This window comes from Gavialis gangeticus, unplaced genomic scaffold, assembly GCF_001723915.1.
Source record: "Gavialis gangeticus isolate Ggan-Ray unplaced genomic scaffold, GavGan_comp1, whole genome shotgun sequence".
Classification (NCBI taxonomy): domain Eukaryota; kingdom Metazoa; phylum Chordata; order Crocodylia; family Gavialidae; genus Gavialis; species Gavialis gangeticus.
Genome location: NW_017729022.1, coordinates 25851935 through 25863034, shown reverse-complemented (window position 1 = coordinate 25863034; position 11100 = coordinate 25851935). Strand labels below are relative to the sequence as shown.

General features: G+C 42.9%; 1 protein-coding gene across 5 annotated transcripts in view; it reads left to right on the top strand.

Moving 5' to 3' along the window:
* The window catches only part of MDM1 (Mdm1 nuclear protein), a 46696-nt gene that overhangs the window by 585 nt on the left and 35011 nt on the right, over window positions 1-11100 (top strand). For 4 of the 5 annotated variants that reach the window (XM_019514698.1, XM_019514695.1, XM_019514696.1 and 1 more), the window contains exons 2-4: window positions 1047-1161; window positions 5619-5980; window positions 6646-6780. In XM_019514698.1, coding sequence (XP_019370243.1) covers window positions 1047-1161; window positions 5619-5980; window positions 6646-6780 — 612 coding nt within the window. Of the gene's footprint in view, window positions 1-405; window positions 502-1046; window positions 1162-5618; window positions 5981-6645; window positions 6781-11100 lie in introns of those variants that run through there. The other variant, XM_019514697.1, reaches the window with a different exon arrangement.

Below are 11100 nucleotides of genomic sequence, written 5' to 3'. Positions count from 1 at the left end.
GGGCCCCAAAAAAAAAAAAAAAAAAAAAGGAAAAAAAAATTCTTACAGCATGCACCCGAGGATGCCCGCACTTGTGCTGAGTGCGAGGGTCTTGGTGCGGACTCTCTGTAGTCTAGCACATCCAGGTCGGCAAGGCCCTTAAAACACGCAGCCATACCTCCAGGACCTGTGGTCAGATCAACCCCTGTGTGAGCTCCCCTGTCACTGACAGGATCCTTCATCCCTCTCCGTGAAGGAGCAGATTGTTCATAAACAGGAAGAGGAAGATGTGCAAAAGAATTACGGGGGACAACTAAAGGAGAAAACAGGGATGGGAGTGAAAGTCCAAAACAAGTGTACGAAGGGGGACACGGAACAGAGCACACCGGAAGAGCCCTCGAACGAGTCCAAGATGCCAAAAGAAGCTGGAGAAGCAGAAGGAGTAACAGATGTACATAAATAAAAAGAAAAGTCCCGTCACGCAGTCTGCTGGCATCTTGGACTTGTTCGAGGGCTCTTCCGGTGTGCTCTGTTCCGTGTCCCGCTTCGTACACTTGTTTTGGACTTTCGACTTTCATTCCCATCCCTGTTTTCTTCTTTAGTTGTCCCCTGTAATCACTTGATGTTCACTTAGTGTTCCCCTTCGATTAAGGGGGGCTTTTAGTTTTACTTGGTGGCCTATGCTCCTAATGCACATCCAGTAGGCCTGCGTCACAGTGGCAGAGAGTGGTTGTTGAAAACCACAGTGAACTGGTTATGACCACGTTTTTTTCCCCACTGTTCTTGTTTTACTTTGCAGCCTCGTGCATTTAAGGTCTAGGAAGCTGCAGGTGAGATGGGAAACAGAGTATCTCACTTGGTGCAGTTCTGTTGTATTGTGAGATATGCCTATTAGGCCTAGTCTCTTTAATCTATCCTCATATGGAAGCACTGCTGTAATACGGATCATCCTTGTTGCCCTTCTCTGTACCTTCTTTGATCCTTTTTCAGGTGTGGGGAGCAAAACTGGGAGTGCTGAGGAAGGGTGGCATTGCCTGTAACTTGTGCTTTTTCTCTCTCTGGTGCAGGGATTGAGTGAATACAAGAGGAACTTCAAATGGAAGAAGTTGGGTCTGCAAGAGTCTTGTAGACCTTCGCAGGAACAGATGTCCACTTGGGCAGGACTTCGCTCTGATCAACTAGGTAAAGAACTGGAAGTCGCTGGTGCAAAGCCATCAGTTTCAGGCTCTGTGCAACATATCAGTTTGACAGAGGGGGAGCCTCTACTTGTATATTACACAAAACCAGAAATACGTATGGTAAACTGAGCCACAAACAATACGTGGACACAGAGTTAGTATGAGATGCTATGTTGTGGGGAGGCACACATGTGAGTTAATGTAACTTGGAGGTAATGAGTTACACGTATTTGTGATGGAAGGTCAGTGCTGGTATGAAATAACAAGATTGTGATGAAGTCTGTTACTGAGAGGCTTTCAGCAGACATCTGAAAGGGCAAGTCCATGTGTTATGGTCTAGCGCAGGGATGGCTAGCCTATGGCGTGCATACCAAAAGTCACACAGGCAACCTCTGTGTGGCATATAGGAAGGGACAGGCAGCACCGTGGCAGATGGGGTAGGACAACAGATCACCCAGGGAAGGGATTGGAGTGGCGCTCAGGGAGTGTACAGGGCTAATTTGTTGTCTTCCTGCCCAAAAGTTTGGGCCCAACTGGTCTGGTGAATATGGTCTAGTGATCAGCGCATCACTGCCTTTCACTTCTGAAAACTGAATTGGGGAATTAGGAGTTAGTGTGACAGACAGGTGGGAATGAGAGGAAATGACATAGAAAGCAAAACCTTAGGTGGCAGTCAAAGAGAGGCAGGGGGATGTAGGAGAAGACAAGAGCTAAAATGTTGGCAGAGGCAATTGGAGTACTTGGAAGACTAGCAGGAAAAGCTTCAACTTCTGTATAGCAAGGAGGTTGATGAAAGCAGGGGTATAGATACAAATTACTCTGCAGGGTACGTATTAAAGCAGTGGTTCTCAAACTTTTTTTTTTTGCGGACCACTTGGAAGTTGTTGGGGGTCTCAGAGGACCCCTTAAACTTTTTTGTTCTACAAATCAGAGCGCACAACTCATATTTTAATATCAGTAGTCTTACTTTTCTAATGCGATGGATGTGCCTATTTTTTTGAGCAAAGTTTTGGGAAGTCGGGTGTAATGGTTGTCTGCTTTAGCCTTAGGTCACCTTTCTGTGAACTGCCTGAATGGAGCTTGCAGACCAGTGCTGGTCTGTGGACCACAGTTTGAGAACCTCTGAATTAGAGTATGATGGCTTGCCTCGTCTGAGCTTGAAACTTAAGTATTATAAGAGCCACGTACCAATTACAGTCAATCCAAGCACCAGGCCATTTGATCGGACAACTAGTATTTTACTAAAGATCCCTCCTGTCTCATCACCTTCTGATATAAGCACGCATGGGTCATTTCTGTGACACTGCTTTCCATAAGATACAGCTCTGTGCATGTGTGGAGCTTTTGTTTTTGAAATAATAAACTCTTAAGAGCAAGGATGCCTAACTATACAAACCCCCTCTTAGGGAGAGGATAAAAATACATCCATACTATGATGTTAGTCATGTTGCATAATATGCTATTGGAAGGTGTTGAGATATAACATGCTAATTGATGTATAAGAACTTGTATAGAGTAGGAGGAAACTACTTTGTTTACTCAGAACCAAGACAAGGTTTTCTTTCCCATTCAACATGGAAGGGACCCCAAGTACAAGGTGGAGGGGGGAAGCATATATATACATTTTCTATACATCAAATCTAATTGAGGGTCATCTCAAATTCAAAGTCATTATGAGTTCATGTAAATATGGTATCTAGGAAAGCAGTGAGTTTCAAGGAAACTTGTCCTTTCTTTTTCGTGTACTTGTGATAAAGGATTTAGCAGAATTTGCAGATTCAGTGGAATCTGACAGGCTATTCCGTGAGTGTTTCTGCTGCGGCCTCGCAACCTCTGGGCTGTCAACCATGCACCTTGGTGTGTGTGCCACCCTAGCCCCCAAGGAGACTTGTAAAGAGAGACTTATGATATTAAGAGAGACTTACGTTATTAAACACCCAGGATTTGAACACTACTGGGATGTTTTGAGTGGTGAACTGCCTAGGCCAGGAACTAATTTCTTTATATGGGGCCATGGTTTCACGGAAGGTGTACAGTTAAACTTTCAGCTGCGCTCCATGCAGAATCAAGCTTTTAATATGGGAAGTTAACTGTGCCGGTCACCTCTTTATTATTTATTTATTTTATTATATTGAGCAATCAGAGATCTCATCATAGGGTTTTTTTAGAGTAAACTTTGTACTCTCATTTTAGTTTTTGTGAAAGATCAAATGGTTTAGGAAAATGACATGATTTTTCACTTACAGAAAAATTTAACTTCATGCTAACAAGGACTGTAAATAAGTTCACTAAACTAAAACACAATGTTTTTGAACAATGAGACACAATGTTTACATCTGCCTTTCTTTATTCTGTTCACCAAAGTAAAAATGTTTACTGATTCTTTTTTTTTTTGATCGGAATATATTAATCACCGTATGTTTCTTAAACTAGTCCCTGCAATTTACAATTTAGTTCAGTGTTCTTTCCATATCATTGGGGTTTTTATTTAATACAATTATTTCAGGAAAGAGTTTTAGCATGACAGTTACACTTAGTAATTTTTCCATTATTTTTGCAAGAGACTGCAGCAGAAAATAGGGTTTAAGATAGCCTGGAATGAGTGAAGGAACACATTAGACATTTCTTTTTCTTCAAACTGTATTTAAGTGGAGTTATTCAAATGGCACTGAGTTATCAATTAGCAAGTAGAGTTTAGTATGTGCATGTCAGGTTCATTAAACAAAAGATCAGAATATCTCTTGTTGGTTCTCCCTGACTGCTTCACCTAAACCTGTCTTTCAGCTGTTGTCATTGTATGGTTGCATTTGGTAAGAATATTGAAGTAATTCTTTTCACCACCCACTTTTTTCCCGCTGCAGTACTGTCAACTCTAACCTTTCAAAAATCATGCATCTTATCGAGAAAGTCATGAGATTTGCCAAAACCTTTCAGATTTATAAGAAAGATTTCTTTATATTTGCTTCCTGGTATGCGCTTCATAACATTCAGGTTACATTTTCAAGCTGTTCTCTGCAGCTGTTGGGTTAGAAACCTTTTATTAAATGGAAGCTAAAATCTCATGTAATCAATCATATATCTCCCAGATGTGGTGCTTTAAACTCAACATCAAATATCACAAGACTCACCATAATATCATTGATTTATGATATCTTGAGTCTGCAACACTGCAGTCTTCTGCTTTATAGCTGTTGGTTTTTTGTTGTGTTTAGTTTGCATATCTGAACCTTTTGTTTTTATTTTGCTACCACTTCTTTTCTGGCCATATTTAATCACACGTGTGTGCAAAACCATTTAGTAAGCCACTATCATTCTGATATCTCCCTTATGTTTGGCTCCCTTATGGTTCCTTGCACTGAAATGTATAGTTAATAGTTTGTGCCGGTTTAAGAATTAATCACTTAACTAAACAGACCAGTTGGAACACTCAGAGTTCTCTCCTACCATTTTCCAGTTGCTTCTTCAAAAGCTGCTTATGACATTTATATGTTCTGGCACCCAAACGTTCTCTGCATCTATCAGTGTACATGGTAGCCTCTGTTTGATAAAACCCTTGTTGTCTCACCAGGCACACCTAAATTTCCGAAAGAGTACTTTATAAGTCTTGGCAGCCATTCTTCCTAGCCAGGCATAATCTTTTGTCAGTTGTTTGGTACTCAAAACAGATTTCTGATTACCTTTTTTTTTTAATTGCCTATCTTCTTCCTTAAATTGGTATGTGTGTTTTGTCCTTATTCTCTTATATAAGAGGTCAGTTCTTATCTCCCTTAAAACTGTCCCAGATAATCAATATTGTATAATGGGTTATATGTGAAAAGATGTTTCCTCAATTTTTGTAATTAAAAAGCATAACAAGTCATGAAATTGTTTTAAAAGTTACTCTAGATGATTATTTAGAAGAAATAATTAGTGCAGGTATCTATATTATCATAGTCCAGAATCATATTGGAGGTATTACTGTCTTGCACTGCTTGCCAGTCATTGTAAGATGAGAACCTGTTCAGCAATGCATGTTTTCAACATGAAGAAGTAGTTGAGGGAGATCATGATACTTTTGTCAGTGCAGTTAGATGGTAATGGTGGTTTTACTTTTATCATATATTCATTTTTTTTTTCCCATTGATCTTGGTTTACATTTCTGTCCCTCTCTGTGTACTCCTGATTCCCATTGCAAAACAGTGTTCTGTGGCTAAATTTGTTTAATAGGTCATGATCCAGTGAGCAAGGGAAGTTCCACATCTTCCACTTAGTCCAGTGGGAACTGAAGTTATGCAGCATGTACCTGGAATTAATGGGCTAAAACCATAGTTTTTAAACTGTCATTGCTCAAATAATCATTTTTAATAATCGGTAATACAATATACATTCATTTTTATTCCTCCTGTTTGATATTTTGGCATTGTGTCTTAACATCATAATATAAATATTTTACTGTTCTCAATCCTGATGTTTCTTTTCTAGGAATCGTAAGAGAACCAAATTTCATTTCCAAGAGAAAGGTGCCTTACTATAACCCACAGATTTCAAAGTCCTTTGAATGGAGAGGAGACAGTAATTTGAATGACCTACCAGAAGCTGAAGTTCCCGGGCCTACAGAGTTGCATGCAGATCACAATAACAATGATATAAATCATGACAAAGTTGAGATACCTGATGCACCCAGGCTTCCTAAAACCATTCGGTCTCGCTCTGCAGATTCTAGAGTTGAATCTGCCATTGCCCTTGCAGGAAATACTAAGAAGAAGTCGCCACCTGCAACTCCTGTAAAACGTAATTCAGCATCTGTCTCTCCAAAAAAGCACCTGGATAAAGTGGAAGATGGGGTATGAATTTAAAGACTTTTTTTTCCTTTCTTGTGGCCCAACGTATAAAAATTAATAATCTGGCAGTTACAGGAAATTAAATACAGTTCAATTAGATTTCATGCTTATAGCTGTATCTCTTTTTCCTATTTCTTGTTCATTTGGCTCTGTATTTTAACATACATTTAATCTCCATTATGTTTGGACTATTGTACTTTTAGGGTCAAATCCTGGGTCCACTGAAGTCAGTGGAAGTCTGGCACTTGGCTTCAATTTAATTAGTATTTATAAAAAAATAGTAGGCTTCAAAGATGCTGGTTTTAATGAACCCAAATAACAGTGTTTAAGGCAGGAATGTCAAATACATGACCTGTGGAGCCATATCATCTGGGTACTAGTGCTGTCCATGGGGTCATGGAGTAACTGACAGGCAGCATGCAGGGCATGCTAGATGATATTGCATGGGACACGCCCTGGAGTGGCTCTGTGGTGGCGGTGGCTCCAGTTACAAAATGTGGGACTGGTCTGTGGGGCTGAATGAGTTTGATGCCCCTGGGCTAAACAAAAATAAACATTGATGTGGACTGTAACAGATAGAGCTAGAAGAAATTACAGGGATAGACATGAAAATATGTTTGTTTTTTTTTCTGATTTCATTGTTTTTGTTTTGTTTTTGTTGTTGACAGTTTCACAGAGTTCTGCAAAAGAAAGCAGGCATGAATATTTTCCCTTTAACTAGTTTCCCAAGAAGTTCTGAATATCAAAGCCAGTTTATATGGAAGACTCCCCAAGAACTCTCTCCAATACTTGCAGCTGAACGGGTAATGTTTTTATCAAATAAGGAAGTAATTTAATTACCATGATTTTTCTGGGTAGTAATTCTGTTGCAATAGAATGACGTGCATTTATATTGCTCCTTTGTTTCTCTAACCTATTAAAGCATATTACCACTGTATTCATATTTACATTCATATGTGTGATACCTTATATAGGGAAGTAAGCAACCCATGGCCTGACAAGTGATTGGATCTGACCTGCAGCAAAATAGGTAGAGAGGCAGTACAGAACTTCGCCCAGCATGTCCCACTTCTTGTCCTACACCATAATGCTGTTCCTCTCTGCAACAGCTCCTTCTGCAGCCCTCCCCGATCTATCCTCTCTTTCCTCTTACTGTGTCAGTCAATGCTTACTGTTGCTGGCAAATTTGGCTTTCCTCACTGTAGGGCTGTGCAAAACAGCACTGTTTCATTTTGACTTGTGTTTCGCTATTTCGAAAGGACAGTGTTTCGTTTCGTTTCGTTTCATTCTGTTTCATCGAAACTGTTTCACTGCTTCAATGCGTTTGACGTTTTGTCCATAGGTTATAATGGGGAATCATGAAAATGCCTGTAACTTTGTCATTTCGTGCCTGATTTGGATGAAAATTGCAGGGATGGTAGCCCCTTCTGAGGGCACGAAGCCTGCCAAGTCTTGAGGAGAGGTCCAGGGGTTTCTGGGAAACTGCACTTCCAGGTGCTGAGAACAAAACTTGTTTACTTGGTGCCAGGGGCAGGCTGCTGTCATCCTGCATGCCAGTCTGCGGTCCGACACCCCTGGGAGGGCTGTGGGGCTGTGCCAGACTCCTCCCAGGGGTGTGAGGCCCCAGATCTGAGCTCGGGATGACAGGAGGCTGCTGCTGTTGCCTGGGACCAGTGCTGGGCACAGCCTGGTGCTGTCGCTGGCTCCAGGCAGCGGTGGCAGCCTCCTGTCATCCCACATACAGGTCTGTGGGCCCACACCCCTGGGAGCAGTCCGGCAGTGCTGGGAGGGCAGGTTGAGCTCCGTGGGGCTGGTGGAGCCACTTGGGGCGCAGCCCTGGCTCTTCCCATCTCCTGCTGTGGGGCTGCACTCCAAATGGCTCTTCCAGCCCCATGGAGCTCAGCCTGGTAGCGGGAGAGCCAGTGGTGGAGCCATTCAGAGCACAGCCCAGTGGCAGGAGGCAGGGGGGAGCCACTGGCCGGGGCTGCACTCAGAGCCAGGTATGCACTCGGAGCGGCTCCACCACTGCTTCTCTGCCACCTCCATGGGGCTGCGGAGCCTCCCACTACCAGGCTGTGCTCGCCAGGGCTACTGCCATTGGCTCTCTGCTGCCTCCTGGAGCACAGGCCTGGTGAGCATGGCCTGGTGGCCGGAGGCTCTGCAGCCCCACAGAGCTGAGCCTGGTGGCGGGAAGCAGGGCTGTGCTCTCCAGAGCTGTGCTCCAAGCGTCTCTGCTAGCCCCATGGAGTTCAGCCCGGTGGCAGGAGGCAGCAGAGAGCCAGTGGCAGAGCTGCTCGGAGTACAGCCCTGGTCAGTGGCTCTCCCTTGGCTCCTGCTGCCAGGCTGAGCTCTGTGGGGCTGGTGGATCCACTCAGAGTGCAGCCTGGCGGTGGGAGGTGGGGGAGAGCCCTTGGAGTGGCTCCGTCAGCCCTATGGACCTCAGCCTGGTGGCAGGAGAGCCAGTGGCAGAGCCACTCCTAGCGCAACCCTGGTGTGCGCAGTCTGGCGGTGGGAGGCTCCACAGCTCCACAGAGCTGAATTTGGTGGCGCGAGGCAGGGGAGAGCCACTGGCCAGGGTTGTGCTCAGAGCCAGGGCTGTGCTCGGAGTGGCTCCACCACTGGCTCTCCCGCCGCTGGGCTGAGCTTCGTGGGGCTGGCGGAGCCACTCAGAACACAGTCCTTCCTCCCACCACCGTGTTGCTTTGAAACTCGAAACGTTTCAAAACTTTTGAAATGTTTTGAGTGACCTTGTTTCTTTTTGAACCTGTTTCAAAGCCTTTTGTTTCATTTTGATTTCACTGTTTCGAGCTCAAAATGTGTCAAAACAGCTTCCAAATGAAACACCCTTTGAAATTTCGTGCAGCCGTACCTTACTGCCGTTGTAGATGAAAGCAGTGGATGTGGCAGCAGGTGGCTTTAGACACTGGGAAGGGGAGCACTGGCCTGAAGTTGTGTGTGTAATCAGTGGCCCATGGTGACAGCTGGGTCATAAGCAGTGACCCGTTGTTCTAAAATTTTGTTGACTTCTGCCTTATAATGATAAGGTCCAATTCTACAGTCTCTCATATCTCCTCTCCTCACTGGCTCTATGCATCCTAGAAGTTCTTGGTGGTTGTCACATCCTTCTGACAAGGGCATATTTCTTTTTGCAATCAATGGTAGTTGATATTAAAACCTTTTAGATCTCATTCAACATTATCCTTCCATCTTCTATTTGGCTGACTAGAAAAGTGAAATCTATAGGAACGTCATTCTTCAGTGCTTAGGTGTCTTCATCCTAACTCCTATTGTGCCTTTGGAAGTCACTGAAATTTCGTTGCATTTCACTCTGCTTGATTCTTTATTGACCTCCTGGAGTTTCTTATTGGAACTTTTCCATGCATCATTTTCCTTATTGATCTAACAATTCATATAAATACTTTCATCTTCTGATGATACTTAGTTGTTTTCCTTCTTAGTAACTGCCCAGGTTTCACATCCATATAAAACAATAGGTCCTGTAATGGTTTTCTGTTTCAAGCTCCGTTGTTCGGAGCTAAAAATACTCTTGACTTAATTTCCTCCCTCATCAAATTACCTAGGAGCATTAATTACTAATATCCAAGTTGCTGCTGTCTGTGAGTGTCATCTGTTGGAAGGGCTTGCCCGAGATCTCATGAGCTTGTAGTCATCTATTTGGTTTTTTTCATTGATCTTAAGACCAAGTTTTCTTTCTGTGTCAAGCCTTCAGACATTATTTGTGTCTCCCTCTGATTAACCAAATTGTCATCATTCCAAAAAAAAGGATTCACTCCATCTTGATAATTCTGAAATAACTTTATTGCTTAATCCACTTTCAAGAACATGCACTGGGGATGGTACCTCTTCCTGTCATAATTGCATGTTAATGTAAAGAAAGGCAGAGATTTTACTTGCTGCTTGTATTCTGCTTTATGAGCTGCAAATACACAATTGCACAGTACTAACAAAACTATTAGGGACTCAAATTCTTTTATTTAAGGTCATCTTACATTGTACAATCTCATGTTTTCTTAAAATCTATAGCAACTATGTATGTATTCTGATCATATTGCTATATTCTTGATTGGTGGGCAAATTCAAAATTTAACTCACAGTGAACCTATTTTTTTTTGGAACCCACACTGTTATTCTATTATATCCTCTCTGCCCCCCCGCCGTATAATGTAATTCAGCAAATTACTCCCTTAATCTTTCTTTAATATAATTCTTTATAGCTAAAAATATCCCATTTTCCTTTATCAAAATTATTTATGGTTAATAAATAAGCCAAGGTAGTGATGGAGTTCAGGTTAGCTATGGGAGTCAAGGTCAATAAGAAGTTCTTGTTTAGGTATGTAAGCAGTAGAAGGAAAACAAATGGAAGTGTGGGATCTCTGCTTAACACCTTGGGACAGCTGGTAACTGGCATTCAGGAAAAAACTGAACTCCTGAATACCTACTTTGCTTTGGTATTTCACCAGACCAAGGAGAAAATCAAGTGAGATAAGGTTTATAGGGGACGTGCCGGGAGTGACAGCCTCTCCACTGTTGATGCTGAGTCAGTGCAATACCAATTAGAAAAGCTAGACATTACAAGTCAGCAGGTCCAGATGGACTCCATCCGAGAGTGCTGAAGGAGTTTGCTGAGGTCATCATGGAACCCCTGGCAAAGCTTTTTCAGAATTTGTGGCACATGGGAAATCCCTGAGGATTGGAAGAGGGCCAACATTGTCCCCATTGTCTTCAAGAATGGGAAGAGGGAGGACCTGGGCAACTATAGGCCAGTCAACCTAACCTCCATCCCAGGGAAGATCCTGGAAAAGTTCATTAAAGAATCTATGTGCGATACGCAGAAGATAAGATTCTGAATGACAGCCAGCATGGCTTTGTTGCGGGTAGGTCTTGTTTTACTAATCATCTCCTACGACCAGGTCTCTCGCCACCTGGACACAGGAGACATGGTAGACATTATATACTTAGACTTCCAAAAGACTTTTGATCTAGTATCCCAAGATATCCTTGTGGGAAAACTGGAAGATTGTGGGCTCAGCTGCTCAACGGTTCAGTGGGTGGGGAAACTGGCTACAGGGTAGGACCCAGAGAGTTCTCATGAACGGATCTGT